Source organism: Cervus elaphus, chromosome 17, assembly GCF_910594005.1.
Source record: "Cervus elaphus chromosome 17, mCerEla1.1, whole genome shotgun sequence".
In the NCBI taxonomy this organism is placed as follows: Eukaryota; Metazoa; Chordata; class Mammalia; order Artiodactyla; family Cervidae; genus Cervus; species Cervus elaphus.
In genome coordinates, this window is record NC_057831.1 from 59,321,302 (window position 1) to 59,340,829 (window position 19,528).

The 19,528-nt window shown below is 42.1% G+C and overlaps 1 protein-coding gene across 19 annotated transcripts in view; it reads left to right on the forward strand.

Annotated features, from left to right (window-relative positions):
- The window catches only part of LIMCH1 (LIM and calponin homology domains 1), a 348,017-nt gene that overhangs the window by 252,907 nt on the left and 75,582 nt on the right, over positions 1-19,528 (forward strand). For 11 of the 19 annotated variants that reach the window (XM_043871027.1, XM_043871031.1, XM_043871033.1 and 8 more), the window contains 4 exons: positions 1,535-1,645; positions 9,785-9,980; positions 15,506-15,758; positions 16,808-17,074. In XM_043871027.1, coding sequence (XP_043726962.1) covers positions 1,535-1,645; positions 9,785-9,980; positions 15,506-15,758; positions 16,808-17,074 — 827 coding nt within the window. Of the gene's footprint in view, positions 1-1,534; positions 1,646-9,181; positions 9,414-9,784; positions 9,981-15,505; positions 15,759-16,807; positions 17,075-19,528 lie in introns of those variants that run through there. The other 8 variants (XM_043871041.1, XM_043871042.1, XM_043871043.1 and 5 more) reach the window with 4 other exon arrangements.

The window sequence follows — 19,528 nt, forward strand, 5'->3', positions numbered from 1 at the left end:
CCTTTGAGGTTTTTATTAGTACCTTCCAAAATCATCTTTTTCTAGTTAGATCTTATTTTCCAAGGGCAAGTACACTAGTGCTCTTTTAAGTTTAAATCGAAGAGTGTATGAAATGACCTTCTGTATATAAAATTTTAAAATTGGCTGCGACCCTCCACTTTTTAAAAAATTTCCAGGGTGCTGTTATATTTGACTGACATTGTCATTCTTACCTCCTTTTTCTTCCTCTATAAAACCAGGGTTATGTGCATTTTTCATCATACAATTTTAAACAGAAATCCCACAATCTAAGACACAACACAGTCCTGTCTTTTGTTCTCCTATTACACTTTCCAAGAGAGCCTCAAGCTCTTAGCACACATGAGTTATTTTATGGGCCTAGTTCATGTCCTGACATCTGTAATTGTCTGTACTCTAGAAATTTATTTGTAAGTAATCATTTAAAAAAGTATTTCTGGAAGTTTTGAAGGATTCTTAAACTAACATTTTCCCACAGAGGTAGGAAACCAAATCACATCGTAGCAGTGATGCACATAACCATATTTTGGGCCTGTTGCCATCTGGAAGCTTGTACATATATCATGTTGTCCAAAGCATTTTCTGGCCTAGCAAATAGAGGGAGGTACAGTAAATACTTCCCAACCTAGCTGAAGCATTAAGACCAAATGTGAAAACAAAATCGTAGTCTTAGCTTTTCCATAGGCTTGAGATCCCGGTCATTCAACTTTATGGAGCTCATCTTCAGATGACCCCTGTGGGGTTCTGTGGGAAAATCAGTGTAAAGAGAATTCACTTTTGTGGATAGTTTCTTTGGAAAAACAGGACAAAATTCACTTAGGACTGAAGCTTCAGACCAGGGAATATTCATAGACATTCTTAAACATTCAAACGGTTGCTAATTGGCAGTAGTCTTGCCCAGCCCCAAATTTCCCATCTCAGAATTAATAGGAATCTAACTAACTATACCCCAGAGCTAGGTCTCTGCAGAATGTATTCTTCATTACATTGCTGTCCTCTGACTTTAATTAGATATGTTTTGTTGATCTTGTTCTGGAAACCACTAATTACGTTTTCTCACTCCTTTGAAAAATTTTTGCTAATGGCCTTAGCAGAACCTCTGTGCCCGCAAGTAGAAATTATGGGCCTTTAAAGGTACCGCTCTTAAAAGGAATTGACAACCTGTTTCATTGCTCGCCTGGGTAAGACTCCAGAGTTTCTGAAAATTTTTGCTTCCTGGTTTTGAAACCTTCATGACGTGAAAATAGTTTTGGAAGATTTATTTTTCCTTCCTGCTCACATTCTCACAACCAAATTCTTCCTAAAACTAGGGTCTTATTTTCGCTACTGAATCATGTTTCTGTTGACTGGTGCAGAACTGGGTTCCTAGTAAAACAGTTTTACCTAAATGGATACCTCAGGGAAGGTGTTTTTTGTAAATTAGTGTTTCACATTCTCTCTTCCTGCTTTCCTGTTAGAGGAGCATTCTTGACTCTTAGCTGAAAAGTAATTCTCTGTGCACGATTCTGTATCACAGGTACTGGTGACCATTTACTGGCTGGGCAAAGCGGCCAACAGCTGTGCCTCGTACAGTGGGACTACGCTGAACCTGAAGGAGTTCGAAGGCTTGCTGGCTCAGATGAGAAAGGTAACTTGGCTTTTCTTCCTCATCCCGTGAGCTTTAGACAAGGTGGGAAAGCAACACGTTTGCTTGCTTTCAAGATCACTACAGGTCCGAGTGATGAAATCGCACAGGCCAGAGATGTCATGTGCTCAAGGAAGTGACCGCTTGTCTTACCCACGACAGCTTTGCCTCCTATACCCCACACCTACCTGAAATTTTATTCCCTTCTGAGAATGGGAGGGCTTATCTCTATACAACTTTAATTCCCAAAGAACAAATTCAGTCTCTCAGTATATGACTCTGGGTGCCAAAGAGCTCAGTGCCTGCTTTCTTGGGGAAATAATGCCTGAGTGAAACAACACAGTATTATACAAAAATGAAGACTCGCTCTGCACTTTGATCCTAAAGGTCATTTTGCTTACCTGTCAGGGCCTTGGTATGGGTGAGGTAACGTTGGCCAAGTTCTTGCCTTGGTCTCTGAAAAATTAGAAACATACTCTTCTGAGATGCATATCTTATGACCTTTGCATTTGAATGACCTGAAAATTTGGAAAACATGGTAATAGTCAGAGCTTTGTATTTAATTATGGGAAAGACTGACCTAAGGTAGGGGTTTGTTCAAGAAAAAGTAGTATGTTTTCTGTGTGGCTGCCTGTGTATGCCTGTTGAAGATGCAGCAGTAAATAAGAATTCACCCGAAGTACTAGGATATGGTCTCTCCTGGGAGCAGCCCCACCCAGCAAGCCTCAGTGAGTAGGGAAGACTCATTTGGAATCAGTAATACCCATGGGTTTTGGATAAGACCCATAGTGCAGCCGAGATAACGAAGGCCTTCCTCCTCTTTCTTCTAACGTGAAAACTAAGTGCAGTAATGAGACCTCGGTGAGGGACATTCTGTATTTTATAGTTTTGCTTTTAATACTGAAAGCAAGAATTTGCTGCAATTTTCTAACAATTTATTCTTTTCTCCTTAAAGCAAATAGTTCTGACAGTTCTTTGTGTTTGGCTAGAAACAGGCTGGCTCATGAACGTTTAAATGGACAAAGCTTTCATATTGGTCTGTAACACATATAAACAAAGTCCTTTAAGCTCAATTCCTTGAAAAATAAACACACCGCTCAAACACATTGTTTCTTAGTCTTAACTCTTATTTGTCCTTTAATCTTCATCTCACTCCAAAGAGTTACTTAGGCAAAGTACAAAGGTAAGCTTTAGTCTGGATTTGTGAAATCTAAATGTTTATTGTTTTTTGTTAAATTTGGACTTGGATAATGATAGATGGATTATCTGTTTTAAACTATTTAAAAGCTCTGCCTCATAGTTTCCCTGCTTGATTCTCTGGAAATGTAATTTCTTCTCATTATTGACATTTCTTACTGCTAGTCTGGCTTCTTAAAAATCTGAGCATCTATTGGTCTCTGCAGCTGCAGAGTCTCTCCTAACTTCCCTTTCTTTTGAGATAGTTAGTTCTCAACAGCTGCCTTGAAAGGACCCGCTGTTGTGAACAGCTGTTACCTTTTTAATGAAGATAGATGTCACGGAACCCAAGGGAGTAGTTAGTACCACTGGACAAAGCATACCAACTAAACAAAACCAGCCCTGGTGCTCCCATGTCTCCATGCAAACTAGAGAGTAGCCCACCTGAACTTCACTGGTCTATTTGATAACTGGAAATATTAGATTCGTTTCTCCAGCAGTCATGTGTGGATGTCAGAATTGGACCGTATAGAAGGCTGGCACAGAAGAATTGATGCTTTCAGACTGTGGTGCTGGAGAAGACTCTTCAGCGTCCCATGGACAACAAGGAGATCAAACCAGTCAGTCCTAAAGGAAATCAACTCTGAATATTCATTGGAAGGACTGATGCTGAAGCTGAAGCTCCAATCCTTTGGCCACCTGATGTGAAAAACTGACTCATTGGAAAAGATCCTGATGCTGGGAAAATTGAGGGCAGGAGGAGAAGGGGGCTACAGGGGATGAGATGGTTAGATAGCATCACTGACTCAGTGGACATGAGTTTGAGAAAACTCTGGGAGATAGGGAAGGACAGGGAGGCCTGTGTGCTGCAGTCCGTGGGGTCGCAAAGAGTTGAATAGACTTAGTGACTAAACAACAGTATTATCTCATTTTGTGTATTATTTTATCAATTAGGATTGAGTTTGGCTGGTCAATGTGGAAAACTCTACCAATGGCTTAGATTAAATAGAGTTTTATGTCAAACTCGCGTAAGTAAGACCTGGACATGAGGTGTCCAGGACTGGTGTGAAGGTTTTGTGACCAGCTGGGGCCTACTGTCTTTTTACTCCATGATCCTCAACTCATAGCCTTTTGATCCAAGGTAGCCATGCAAGCTTTAGCCTTCACGTCCTCCTCTTAACCCAGAGAAATCAGGGATGAGAAGAAGAAAGCTCTGTGCCTTACTTTAAAGACACTTCTGGGAAGTCATGCACTACACTTCTGCGTACATCCTGTTGACTTAAACTTGGTCACAGGTCCGTTGCTAGCTGCAAGGAAAGACTTGAGGAAAGTAGATTTTATTTCATTCTAAAAACTGCATGTGGACTTTGCTGGTGGTTCAGTGGTAAAGAATTTGCCTGCCAATGCAGAAGACATGGGCTCGATCCCTGATCTGGGAAAATCCCACATGTTGCGGGGCCTGGGAGCTACAACTACGGAACCCACATGTCACAGCTACTGAAGCCCGCATGCCCTGGAGCCACGGTCCACAACAAGAGAGGCCACTGTGATGAGAGGCCTGTGCATTGCGGCTGGAGAGTAGCCCCTGCTCACCGCAACTAGAGAAAAGCTCACGCAGCAACGAAGATCCAGCACAGCCAATAAACAAATAAAATTACAGTGTCCTGCCTCCCAGTGAAAAATAAAGAGCAGATTATGGGTATTTTCACTGGAAGAGAACTGGAAAACAGATACTGAGAGCCAGCTGGAATCTCTTCTGCACATACTCAGGCTGAAGTAGATTTGAAATTTAAAGCTTTTCTTTCACAAAGGCAACAATTTCCTTCATATTCATTTTTTTTCTAGTAGGAGAAATGTGCAAAAAATGATTAACGATGGTACACATTCTATAGTGCATTTAATATGTGTGGAGCCCTTAACACAAGTGTCTGACACATACTAGGTGTCCGTAGTAGGTTGCTATTGCGTTAGACCGTAAAGGCCTCTGAAGGCATGGTGATAATGGCCTTTCACTGGGCCTGGATATGTCAGAGAAGGTCTCCCAAAGGGGGGGACACCTAAGCTAAACCAGGGGGAGTTACTACAAGAATAGTGAACCATGGGGATGAGGGTGGCCCTAGAGATCTCAGGGTCTGGATCTATGTTGACTTTCTAGGTTCTTTCTCTTTCTTGCTCTCATCTCTTCCTGTCTGTCTTTGAATTCATCCTCTCCTTCTATAGGTAGACATTCTCCCATTGCAGAGAGTATGGCCAAAAGCAGAATTCTCTGCTTCTAGCTCCTTGCCCAGAAAGGCAAGGAATTCTCCTACCTGGCCCTGGTTGAAAAGTCCTGGGGTGCACTCTGGCCCCGTGTGGGTTCTATTTCTGAGCTAGTCAGTGTGACCAGGAGCAACATATACCGTGATTGGCCTAAACTACTCCTGTTTCAGATGGTGAGGGGTATTAGCAGAACGTGGGGATAAAGAGGGGGGAGATGGATAGGCCAACAAATACAAGACCTCGCCCTAGATGACAGCCACCATCAGCTTCTCTTCCCTTAATCTGCTTTATTTTTTCATGATACATACAGTCCAACTTTGTCTTCATTTACTGGTGTTTCTGTTTGCTTTTCTTCTTCCCTGCTAGAGTGTAGGGCCCAAGAGGGACAGGGTATTTCTCGAATTTGTGTAACATTATGTCCCCAGAACTGAGACAGTGCTTAGCACATAGAAGATGCTTGGTCAGTATCTGTAGAATGAATAACTTCCCAACCAGAGCGTGGTGGGTGGAGACAGCTCATCAGGCTGGAAAAGTAGAACCTGAAACACTCCAGAATAGAGTTTAACCGCCTTATAAATCAAAAGAAGCAGAAAATGGTGAGCAGTAAAACAGAGGCGTCTGGAGTTTCTCAGAAAGCATAAGTCATTCACCAACCCTAGCTGGTTCTCATTATCTCCGACAAAGGAGGATGAGAAGAGGACAGATGAGTGAAATAATCCAAAAATATTGTGGAAGCTAGTAGTTCCCACCCCATTCATTAACACACTTTTACTGGAGCAACCGACAGTTAGCACACTGGAGAGCCTTAAGTCTTATCCCCTCTCCTTGGAGTGCTCTCTGCAGAAGACAGGATGCAGCTACTGGGCAACTAGATGGGAAGCATAGACAACATCACAGATGCAAAGAAAGGAACATTTAGACTGTGCAAGCCTTTGCGTTGTTCATATCTTCTAACCCCTCTCGCAAAGCTTGCCTTTGGGTGTCTTGATGGAATCCAATAAGATTGTTTATCCTGCTAACATCCACATCTTTGTTTCCAATCTCTTGCTTCACCCTGAGGTTCCTATGGCCAAGGATGGCCGCAGGTGGCCTGGTTTACATTTGTCAAGCTGCCATTCAGCTTCCAGCTCTCACTTGATCCAAGGTCTTGTTCTTGGCTTTCTATGAAGTCATGAACAGAATGGCCTTTCTGTTTTTCTTTCCCAGAACTACCTGTGAGAAAGCAGCTGAAGCTCCAAGAAGCATGTTGACTTTCAGGGTTTTTTTCCTTTCTCTTCTCCTGTGGTTTGTAGGGTAGGGTAGGGGAGACACTTGGGAGTCTGGGAAAGCTTTCCTGATACTTGTTGTTGTTCAGTCACTAAGTCGTGTCCAACTGTCTGTGATCCCAGGCACTGCAGCATGCCAGGCTCCTCTGTCCTCCACTATCTCCCAGAGTTTGCTCAAAATATGTCCACTGAGTCAGTGATGCTATCTAACCATCTCATCCTCTGTAGCTGCCTTCTCCTCCTGCCCTCAGTCTTATCCCAGCATCAGGGTCTTTTCTAATGAGGTGGCTCTTCACATCAGGTAGCCAAAGGATTGGCGCCTCAGCTTCAGCATCAGTCCTTCCAATGAATATTCAGGGTGATTTCCTTTAGGATTGACTAATTTGATCTTGCAGTCCAAGGGACTCTCAAGAGTCTTCTCCAGCACCATAGTGTAAAGCATCAGCTCTTTGGCACTCAGCCTCCTTTATGGTCCAGCTCTCACGTCCACACATCACTACTGGAAAAACCACAGCTTTGACTATACGGACCTTGGTCGGCAATGTGATGTCTCCTTTTTTCATACACTGTCTAGGTTTGTCATAGCTTTCCTAAAGACCAAGTGTCTTTTAATTTCATGGCTCCAGTCACTGCCCACAGTGATTTTGGAGCCCAAGAAAATAAAATCTGATACTGTTTTCTTGAAAATCCAGTTTTGTAATGCTGTACCAAGCAGCTTGTAAAATTGTGTCATTTCTAGCATTTCTAGATATGGGCTTCCTAAGTGTTTGCCCTCCCTGATGGGAAATTGGGCCCAAGGCATCTAGTTATGGGATGCAAATGGAGAAGGAGATAGAAGAGTATCAGTGTTTATATAAGATTATGTCCTTAACTGTACTTATAAATTTTATATGATTTATATATTGACATTTACATGCCAAATGAATGCGTAGCTAACATTTTTTGAGCACTTACCCATCAGGCATTTTTCTGAATGCTTTCCATGTGGTAATACAGTTAACCCTCCCAGCAACCCTATGACAGAAATATTATTGGCTCCATTTTACAGATAAGAAAACTGAACTTGGCCAAGGTCAAATAACTAGCCCAAGGTCAGACAGCTGACAAGGGGGTGGAGCCAGGAGTCAGCTGAGCTTCCAAGACCATGCTTTTAACCTACTCCAAACTCTCTTTTGCAGCAGGTATAGGTTGGGAATCTAGGCATACACAGCATTTAGTGAAGGGGGACTATCCAGGTTAGCATCATCCGGTATAAGCATGGGTCTTCCCAGATGGCACTAGTGGCAAAGACCTGCCAATGCAGGAGACATAAGAGACACAGGTTCGATCCCTGGGTCGGGAAGATCCCCTGGAGAAGGGCACAGCAACCCACTCCAGTATTCTTGCTGGGAGAATCCCATGGACAGAGGAGTCTGGTGGTCTGTCGTCTATAGGACTGCACAGAGTCAGACACGACTGACGCGATTTAGCATGCAAGCGTACGCAGGCAGTAAGTATACAGCGGTTGGAAGAGGTGATGCTGCTGACGGCTGTCATTATACTGAAGTGCATCTGCTGTCAGCTTTTGCCGTCTGGGAGTTGGAGACTAAGTCCTCTGTCAGAATCCCAGCTTGGCCGATTACTGCGTGACCTCCGTCAAGTTACTCAAACTCTCTGATTCTTTTCTATAAAATGGGGACAACGCCAACCACATCACTGGGGAGTAGGTTGTGCAGATTGAATGACAGGGCCTACAAAAAGCATCAAGCATAGCCCCAGACACAGAGTAAGTGTTCAATAACATTAGCCATTTGGCCTGTTCTCAGTGGATAAATAACCCAAGATAATTACTTGCATTTCCAAAGAAATTAAATGCAAAACCGTATCCAATTTAGATATATAATTTTCAGTTAGTCATGAGTTCTTCCTTTTCCTGCTGAAAGTCAGGCCTGGCTTTTGTACGAGTCCTGGTTAACTTTTGACCTACAAGTAAACTACCTTCATTTCCATAACTGGAATTTCTGCCTTCCTCCGGAGGGTCATGTCAGCTGAACTCACCCGGGCCACATTCAGGTCCTCGGCGTGGCGGCTGCAGGGTGCCTCTCTCCACACTTCTCTTCCCCTCTCGCTCACTGAGTCCTGATGCAAGAGCTGTGTGTGCCTGTGAATGACACCCGCCCTGTCCCCCCAGAGGGCCCCCCACGGGGGAGAGTCAGCGGATCTAACTAAAGTCAGAGTCAGAGGTTATAACTGATGGAAGCCGCTGGACAAGGCAATTCCTGCAAAGACACTGGCTGTGGTGGGCATATAAGTCAGTGTAGACAGTGTTTAAAAATTGCTGACATGGAGTATATTTGTTTGTTTGTTTTTCCTTTCTATGGGGAATGTGGAGGGTACCTGGCTGAGCATCCCAGGAAATCTGCAGTGGGGCCTTTCAGTCTTTGTGGATGTCATTCCCAGCCCTGATTTTAAGCAACAGTCTGGGAGAGATTAAGCTGAGGTTTATCTTTGAGTGACCGGAGTTATTTCTGTTTTCGTCAGCTTGGACTCTTGTAATTAATGCTAAGACACTGGCGGGAACAAGGCTTTTATTATAATGTGAGGGTGAGGATGGCTTTGACTGACCTTTCTTCTGCTGGAGTTTCAGTGTTTTAGTATGTGCTGCTTGCGCTGGAAAGAATTTATAATCACAGGCTGTCAAAGACAGCCATTGTTTTCACTGCTCTGAACATGTGGGTCAGCCACAAGTGCTTTCAGCTCCCCCAGCGCCAAGAGCTGGCCGAGAGGGAGAGCATGCCTGGATTCTTCTGAAGCATCAGGAAAAGCATTTTGCATATTTTTCACTGCTTCTTTTTTTTTTTTTTTTAACTTTTTGCCCCAGAAAAGACAGCTCCCTTTCAGAGCAGGAATTTCCCTTCAAGGTAGCAGAAGATGGAGCATACTGCTCCAGGATTTTATGAAACTGATTCTGCTGCAAAAACAAATGCTGGGTGCCTCAGCCAGACAGCGTAAACAGAAGCAGTTGTACAACTAAACGAGGGGCTGGGTCCCGGAACAGACATGCAGTTATGGATCCTGAAAGACGGGTCAAGGTTAAGGTTTTTGTTTTTCACTTTTCTTTTCATCTTTTATTGTATTCTTGTGAATCCAAACTTGATGATCTTTTATTCTTAATTTCTCAAATTTTTTTTTTTAAACATTGTGGACTACGAGATGCCTGGGGATTTTTTATTTTTTTAATGTGTGTGATTTTCTCATTGAGAAAGTTGTAGCAGGGAAGGGTTGAAGAATGAAATGTTGACTTGCAGATGATAATCAATGTGATAACTGCTTGCTGTAGCCTTTCCAGTGATTGTATATGCAGGGTTTTTTGGAGACCGCCGGGGACTGATTTTCCTGAGATTCACAGGCTCTGTGTCTGTTGCAGTAAGGTCTGTAATCCTTTTGTTTTCTTCTTGAACAGGAGACTGATGACATTGAGAGCCCTAAACGTAGTATTCGAGACAGTGGCTACATCGACTGCTGGGACTCGGAGCGCAGTGACTCCCTCTCTCCCCCTCGACACGGCAGAGATGATTCCTTCGACAGCCTGGATTCCTTTGGCTCCCGTTCCCGGCAGACTCCTTCGCCAGATGTAGTCCTCAGGGGAAGCAGTGATGGTAGGTTGGAGCCTTAATAAACTGCACTTCTTAGAATGAAACACTAACAAGAGCTGCCTTGTCCCCAGCCGAGAGATTGGCACTGGGAAGGCAGACTCCATACCTTCCTTGCGGCAACTCTAAACTGGTAGGAAAAAAAAATCTCTTAATGTTGTTTTTTGGTGGTCCTTAGAATTTGGGTTGCCTTTGCCAGCGGTTGGTTTGAACATTGCCTCAGTGAGCATATCTTCTGTTGGAAAATGTGTTACATCATTCCTCCCTGGGTCTCAGTGAATCAAGAGGCTGTACAGACCATTAGCTCATAAAGTGTGCTGGAGGTTTATATGTTCCAGGTACGAGGAAGGGAAATGCTTGAGTGAGTACCACACTGTATAAGTGAAAATGGATCAACTTCCAGCAAACTGGAAACACACGGCCCAGACTTATGACAGCTCGGAAGCTTGGGACTGTGAAACTTTAATTGGCATGGTTTTGCCCATATTCGATGCTTATGGTAACTGACCGTTGACTAGAGCGATGCAGGTGGTCCTTGATGTATTGAACACAACCCAGACTGCTTGTTTCTTCAGAGGCTGGGTTTGATTTAAATCTCCTGGATTTTATATCACCTGAAAGGAATGATCATTTTTCTTTACAAAAATGTATGGTCATGCAACCTGATGTAAGTTTAATGCATATTTTTCAGAAGCCGTTTACCTTACTTATCTTGTGCCTTTGTGCTTTTGTTAATAAGAGGGGAAGATAGCTTGGTTCTGCGTGTGTAAACTTGGAGAAAGACTCTCAGGGGAATTCTTTTATTTGTGTCTATTTCTTTTTATTAGAAAAAGAAATAATTAGCTTCTGATTGAAGCTCATATGTCTAGAGACTTTAAGTCTTCTGTCTGAGATGAAAATTTTATTTTATAGCTGAAAGATCCCTTCCAGTTATAAAATTCTATGTTACTGAAGTACTTGGGTGTTTAATATGCCCAGGTCCTGAGTTCATTACTCGACCTCTGGTATCTCATTTAATCCTTAGCACAGATTATGAGATGCCCAGTATGTGAGTGAGTTCTCTCACAGGGCTATGAAACACTCCTTAGCCATATTTTACAGATGAATCTTAGGTTAAGAAACCATCCTAACATTTTAAGTGCCCCAAATCACTGTAAGCAGCGTGACAATGTTAGCCTCGAGAAGTGTGAGTCCAAAGCTTATACCCTAAAGCTTAATTTACTCACACTTCTTTCTGTTTGCTTAATAGATTTTTCAGATTCTAGCATGACTGAACTAATGCTTTTGTTTAGTACTTAAACTTGCCAGCAAATAGATTAGCCTCAGGGCCATATCGTATGTGACTCCTAAAGAATTCCATGGTGCATTGTGAGCTGCTTGAAAAACATTTCTACAATTTTACATGACATCTTAAGTCCCACCCACAGTATTGGAAGTTGCAATACCAACTGCATGATCTAATTGAACTTTAACATAACTCAAAGAGAGATTTACTTTCATGAAACATATCATAACTAAACTATTGCATCCATATTATTTTGATTGTTTTAAAGAATTATTATTGTCTCATCCTGGTTTTTAATAACTGGTAATGTGGATCCTTTATTTATTCTGTCACCAGCTTCGAGGGGTTCAGAGTTTATAATGAGCCACATCTTGAAGGGATTTGAGATGGTAATTACTAATATTGTCCTAATATGTGCTCAGGCACAGTTTCATTTGCAGCAATTAAGATTGATAAGCCAGAGTCTTTTCATAACAGTTTTTCCCATGTAGAGAAAAACATGAAATTGAGCTTCACAAAACACCAGCCGTGAAAGAGCATCTTAACACACAGATTTCTCCAATCAGTCTGATACCTTCAGGCTCGTATTCTTGTAAACTAATCAAGACCTAATGAGGTTTTAAAGAAAAACAACAGTTTTTGTCTGCCTTTAACAATGTGGTATAATTTTATCCAAATTGATGTTGTATTTCATTAGAGTTTACGGTATATTTTTTAAGTGATGTAATCAAGAAGATTGCTAGTCCTAATAAACACTTTCTAATTTAGAAGAACTTTTTTTTTTTTTTTTTTAATTCTTGAAAATTTACTTCCTAGGACTCATAATCAACTAAGGAAAGTCTTACCATGAGATTTTCCAACTCCATATTGGGTCGAGAGAGAGTTTTCATTTTGTTATTACTGAGGCCCACTGACCCATTCAATAGGGATAGTCAAGAGCCACGTACATAAGAGGTGCCGTGACTCTATGGGTTGGACACAAGCCGCACGGTAAGGAAGCTGTGGGTCCCAGGGTCAATTCAGCCTGTCTTGCCTGATAGGCCCCCAGTTCCTCCCTCACTTTCACTGAGATGCCTTCTGAGGCTCCACTGAAGAGGAAGTACAAAATCTTCCACTCGGGTGCTTTTAAAATTAAGAACATGTTTTATAAACATAATGCATTTTGTTAAATGAATATTCTTATCTCTTATATAAAAGGTTGGTTAAGGGAGAGAAATAAGGAATGAGAGAAATTAAAGTACTAGAGGAAGATGAAAAAGTAGAGGGTTGGTGGTGTATATGGTAAAGTCAAGGTGAAAGTGAGGCGCTCAGTCATGTCTGACTCTGGGCAATCCCTGCCCTGCTCCTCAGTCCATGGGATTCTCCAGGCAAGAGTACTGGAGTGGGTTGCCATTTCCTTCTCCAGGGGATCTTCCCGACCCAGGGATCAAACCCAGGTCTCCTGCACTGCAGGCAGATTCTTTACCATCTGAGCCACTAAGGAAGCCCGTATATGGTAAACATAGGTTAAAAAAAAAAAGAAAGACTCCTAGTTGTTGGAAGGGAGAGAAATGTAGACCCAGTGGAAAGGAAGGATCGGACTTTGATAAAAGCATGTCATCATGGTCATGTGCGCTATTGGGCATAGATGGAGAAGCCACCCTAGTACATTTTCATCTTTTCAGGATTAAGTCAAAATCTTTTGAAGTCTTGGCCTGAGATAAGAAGAGTTCTAACACTTGGGTGCTTTAGGTATCAGGTAATCCTCACAACAACTTATGAAAGCTGTATTATCACCTTATTTCCAATGAGGACCCTGAGGAACAGAAGGGTTACATTCCCCAGTCACACATCTAGGCGATGATGGAGCTGAAATTAGACCCTGGTCTCCAAGTCCAGAAGGTTACACTGCTTTCAACTAAGTCACTCTGCCTCTGGGCATTTGTAAATTAACTCTTTTTGAAGTGTCTGTTGAAGACATTTATCAAAGAGTAATTGGAGAGGAGGGGGAGGTGATCCATTTATGTGTTAAACAACCTATTTTGAGACTCTCAGTGTATTATAGGTAATATGTTTTTAGATATTGTACCAAAATAAGTTTCATAGATTATAGGGTTTTAGAACAGAGTGAATAGTGACAGCTCTATTCCATGCTAGGCCTTCACAGTTGATTGAAGAATCATTTTCTTTCCTTCATTTATTCAGCAAAGTACAGTCAGGATGCCTTTAAGCAGGGGGCATTGCACCCAAAGTTAGAAAACTGCAATAGTGCATGTGATGATGATGATGTCCTTTTATCAAACTCTGATCCTTCCTTTCCCCAGGGCCATGTTTCTCTCCTTCCAGCAACCAGGGGTCTTTCTTGGGCTGGAATCTGGAGAACAGAAATTGGAGTCTTGAGCTGTTACTTACCAGCCGTGGAGAAGGGGCCCTTTAGGGGTCTCTTTGAGCCTCTGTTTTCACCTCTGTATCATGGGGAAAATATCAAATAGGGAAACAAATCCAAGTGCTTGGCAAGGCAAGGTAGTATTAGTGTTTGTTATAAAGCAATTCCCCGAGGGCTCTGAGTATTTTGTTATGATACTGAGACAGATATACGTGCTAAAAGACTTGGGGTGAGAAGGGAACTAAGTTATGAATCAAAAACCAACAAGTAATGAAATGGTCAAAACTCCAGAAGGGAGGCTGAAGGTCAGTGACATGAATAATTCATAAACTGAACATTTCATCTGCAACAATGAACAACTTGTTTATGGTCAATGCTTTTAACTTTCATCGTTGTGTAAAAGCCATTAAATCATTTAATCTCCAGGGCAGGTTATGTCATTCCTATTTTTTTACAGAAAAGGATGAGCAGGTGTATTAGAGACAAGCCTGGGAGCCCACAGCTCATCAGTGACAGATCGGGAACTATTAGCATGAAGAGTAGTCAGTGTTTGTTAAGCGCTTACTCAGGACAAGGACCGTAGCAGTAGTCTCACACGTATCTGATCCTCCCAGCGGTGCTGCGAAGTAGGTGACACTGCTATCCTCACTCTATTAAAGACTGGAGAACTAGCGGTGTTACTTTGGCATTGGTCCCTGCCCCACGCGAAGCCTTGCTGAGTGGCAGAGCTCAGTACAAAGTGGATCTGACATAACGGCCTGCACTACCCGCTTCTCTAAGGCTGCCACATCTCTCGACTTTTAGTTTAAGGTTCTTTTCACAAATGTAAAGAAGTCAATTTCTGTTTGCTATCAATGGAGTTGAAGGACCCTTTTATACGGCACTCACTGATTAAGAGTTTTCAACCAGCGTTCAGATGGTGGCTGCCTGTCACAGGAATGCATGTTTTGATGACAGTTTCAGTCCAGTGGATGTTAGAAATCTGATGAGATGAGACTCAGGAAACAAGGATACAGTATAATTTGGATACTGACCAGTGAAAGACTGATGTTGGTAACGTTGAATTCCTTTGCGTTGTATAGAATGCTCTTTAAGCTAGACTAATTCATTGATTCGTCTGATCGTTTGAGTATATCCATTGTGTGCAAAGACCATGTGATAAGTACTGTGAAGGGTATAAAGCCCTGTTCTCAAAATACAAAATAGAAAGGATAAAGTGCCAGAAGAAAAATAGATCATCGGGCCATAGTGTTCACAGGAAAGAACTGCCTCCAGCGCTGGGTACCAGGAAGGGCTCTGATATAGAGGAATATGCATTTATAATAACTCAAGCCATTTCCTGGAAGGCAAACTCTTGGTATAATCCATACTGATCATTTTTCTGAATTCCTATAGTTCTTATATGTCTGTGCTCCTTGACTATAACGAATATTCTCCAGGTGTTTCATGAATTGGCTAAAGGTACGTCAAAGACAAAGGATAATAATAATTCTTATTTGTGAGAATATCTAGTGCAGAATAAGACATGACAACAGGTACTGTGTAAAAACGCCGTAAATTTATTTTTTCTTTTGAGACTTGCAGAATCTGAGCAGGCATCTAGTCCTATTGCAAATGTATTGTTAATTGTAACTCTCAGATACAGCTAAACTTACTTCTTTTTTTTTTTTAATTTGACTTTTTTCTCTCTTGATTAGAATTGAGAGCTTTTCCCAGAGTGGACTAACTTCGACTGATACTTTCGATTTGTTAAGTGAATAATTTAAGGAAGTAATCCCCGGAACCCACAGATTTAACCACATCCCCCATACTGTATACTTGCCATTTGGAATTTTATTGCTAGCCCGGCACACTGTCTCAGCACCTGTCCTCTCTCCCCAGGGAGGGGGAGCGACTCTGAATCCGACCTGCCCCATCGGAAGCTGCCCGATGTGAAGAAGGATGACATGTCTGCAAGGCGGACGTCCCACGGTGAGCCGAAATCAGCAGTGCCTTTTAACCAGTACCTCCCCAACAAGAGCAACCAGACAGCTTACGTCCCCGCGCCTCTGAGAAAGAAGAAGGTGGAGCGAGAGGAATATCGGAAGAGTTGGAGTACCGCCACCTCCCCCCTGGGTGGGGAGAGGCCCTTCAGGTAAGACCTGGGCTGTGCTCGTCCTGTCCTGGCTTGTGATGCAGGAACTACGGCCCCTGGATATGAATGAGCCCCAAGAGCCACTGTAGACCATTGATGTGAGATTACAGATGGAGGTGGGAAGAACAGACCTTCAGAGAGAGATCGTCAATAGGATAGAAGCTTCACGAAGGCACCTACAACTGTGCCTGGCACACAGTAGGTATTCAACCAACACTGGTCTAATGAGTAGATTTTTGAAACCAGCTCCGTCATCAGGACGTTGAGAACAGATCTGTCATCCATATCCTTCCCTGGAGACTATCTGACTCCCAGTCCTGTTAGATCAGGTACAATAAGACCTTTTATCTACATGGAAGTTTATCTAGACATAAGCTCAAGCATTATGTAAGGGATGCGTGAACATGCTTGAGTCGTAGGTAGAAACAAACAGTCCTAATGAAATGGAAGAAGCATTGGACTTCTCGTCTCTTTAGGGAAGCAAGCAGTCTTTCCCCTAATCTCTGATTATGTTTTTGTATTTCTTCATTCATTTATTCAGTAAGAATGTGTTTGTTGAGCATCTACCATGTGCTAAGTAGTAGATCTTTTAGGTGTTGGGGACCCAATAGAAGGTAAGATAGAGTCTTTGCCTTCAAAAACCTTACAGTCTAATAAAAGAAACTTATAACCTGGTCTAATCCTTTTAGCAAAACCATCCTGATCATTGCTTGGTTATTTTTTCTGGTCTACCTTTATTATCTATGATTTTCCATTGAGTAAACATTTTATTCAAAGTTGTAGTTATTAAAGAAAACATAAATTTTGCCTTTCTGTCAGAAACGGTTTTTGCCTATCAAAGTTTGAAATAGCTTTCAATCAGTGTGGAGATCATGATGTGTTGTATTAACAAATGGCTGCATTTAATTTTCTTCATGTTACCAGAATAGTATTGCATACTATGATCCTTTTTCAAGTGGAAGTAATATCAGAACGACCAGGAGCTGATCTATGATCTGCTCCCCAGCCTCGTGAGTTAGTTTGGTCAATTATGTTGTCCAACTCACTAGCTATCCTGAAACGATAGAGGAAGAGGAAAGTGAAGTGGGGTCTCCTTGTGAAGAGGACCCCGTCAGTCAAATGGACACCAGTGGGAAGCCGCCTGATGGTGGGTCAGAACTGCCCACCAGCTGTGGGAAGGAGCAGCCTCCTCCAGAGGGGGCTGTGGTGGCACCAGCTCCCAAGTCTGACGAGAAAGCTGCTGCTGAAATGCAGAAGCGCAGAAGGCTGGAGCAAGCCGGAATCAAGGTCATGCCAGCAGCCCAGCGCTTTGCCAGGTTAGCTGTGCGGGCCCAGGACTAGCCTGGCTGGCTTTGTGCATGCCCGGGGCTTTGGAATCTGTCTGATGTGGTGGAGTTTCCATCTTGTTTGCCCACTTCCTGCTTTACCCGTTGCATCATTATTTCCTACTTGGAGCAAATAGAAATAGCTAATCGTCTTTGCCTTCAGGCCTGTCTCTGCCAGATTTTTGGTTATTTTAAATGGAGGTAAAGAGTGAGCTTCGTGCTGCTTGAGTAGACCTTGTCTTGGTCAAGGATGTGTGGTCAGTCACTTGTGGGCTACAGGATGTATCTGGCAATAACATCTGATTTTTCAATTGTTTATGGCTTGTTAATTTTCACACTACTCCTAAATGGCTCTTATCTTCCTTTACACATCACTAGAAAATAGTTCCTTTGGCATGGGAAGCACCGTCTTTAGAAAGAGTGGCTGTCTGACAAAAATCCACTTACTTTCTTTGTCCCAAGGGAGTAGTAAGTACGATTAGGTTTATTTGACTCATGTCTAAAACTTGTTGATTCAGAAACAAAGAATGGAGTAATTACTTCTCTTCGTTGTAACAGAGGCACTAGTATAGGTCCTGGTGGCCTCGAGTTACATGAGGTGTGGAGACCCTCAGCAGCTGAAGTCACAGAGAAATGTGATTGTGCAGTTTCATGTAGTGTTTGGAGAAGCCAGTTAATTTTTGCCATGTAATAGCCACGAAGATCCTAACAGATAATAGTGAGACCAAAATTTACTGGACAAATGGTAATTCACAACAGTTTGACCATTGAAATTCCTTTGCCACTTGCTCTCTCATTGAATCCTGCAAGGTAGGTGATATACCCATTTTTTCAAGCAGAATAAGCGGAGGATCAGTGAACGTCGTGACTTCCCCGTCTCTGAGACACTTACTGCTGACCTGGTGGCCACCTTCAGGTTTCTCTGACCGCAGCGTCACCGCTGCCTCCCACACGTTTGACAGAATGTTTTCCATCCCTCTGTACAACTCCCTGTGTGGTTACTCTGTGGTCTAGATCTTCACTGAAAATTCCAGCACTGGCTTATATGGATTTAATCTTAGGGTGGCTTTGTATTGATAATACACCGAGGATATAATTCTTCCTGTCTGTGGTATCCCACAGATAAACACGTCTGTCCTAAATGTGTATGTGCTTCTAGAAAACTCTGACATAAAACTGTGCTTATGCTACAAGAAACTCTCGGGGTTTCTAAAATTATAAAGGGTAATGTCATACCATCTTAAAAACAGAAATAAATCCAGATATTCTTTAAATTGCAGTTCAGAGACCTTTTGAGACACAGGCTGTTTCAACATCATTTGAGCGTCTGTGTATGTCAAAGACCCAGCTAGGTGCTGAGAAAATCAAAATGGAGTATATCCTCTTAACGGTTTTCAGTTTTTCCTGCTTCTGTCTTCAAGCCTAGGGCACTGTGGAAATCAGTAATAAGTGATACAGATAAGAGAGTGAATTTATTAAAAAAAAAAAAAGCTTTAATCTTAATTTCCTTGACACACATACCTTCATTTTTATCACATCTGTGAAGTCTGTAACTAAAAGTTACCAAAGACACCATCATCTTTTTTATTGTTTTTCTTGTTATTTTCAAAAATTGCCAATGTTTGAGTTTTAAAATATCATTTTTTAAAAATTGATTTTTTTCCATAATTACTAATGCTGTTGACTGTCACAGCATGTATATTGGCTACTCGGGTTTTTTCTTTTTCCTACAAAGTCCCTCATATCTTCTGTCATTTACTTTTGTACTTTTAAAAAAATGTATTATTGTGGTAAGAACACTTGGCATGAGATCTATACTCTGAACAAATCTTTAGCTGTCCAATACAGAGTTGTTCACTGTAGGTACAATGTTGTATACCAAATTCCTAGAATGTATTCAGCCTGCTTAACTGAAACATTATCCTATTGATTAGCAATCCCTGTTTCACCCTCCCTCCATCCCTAGTGACCACCTTGCCATTCTCTGATTCTCTGTATTTGACCATTTTAACTACAGGATGTAAGTGGAATCATGCCATTTTTTTCTTTCTATGACTCTGGCTCATTTCACTTAATGTCCTCGAAGTTCGTACATATTATCACATATTACAAAATTAATTCTTCTTGGAGGCTTAATAATCTTCCATTGTATGCATGTACACAACCTTACCCTTATTCATCCCTTGATAGACATGTGGGTTGTCTCCACATCTTGTTTGTTATGAATAATGATGTGGGAGTGCAAAGATCCCTTTGGGAATCCTGGTTTGAGTTCTTTTGGATCTATATACCCAGAAATGGGATTGCGAGGTCTAGTTCTGTTTTTACTTTTTGAGGAACCTCCCCGTGTCATCTTTGTTGTTACTACTGTCCAGTCGCTAGGGCATGTCCGACTCTCTGAGGTCCCATGGACATGTGATCTTTAGAGTATCCAAAAGAGCACGG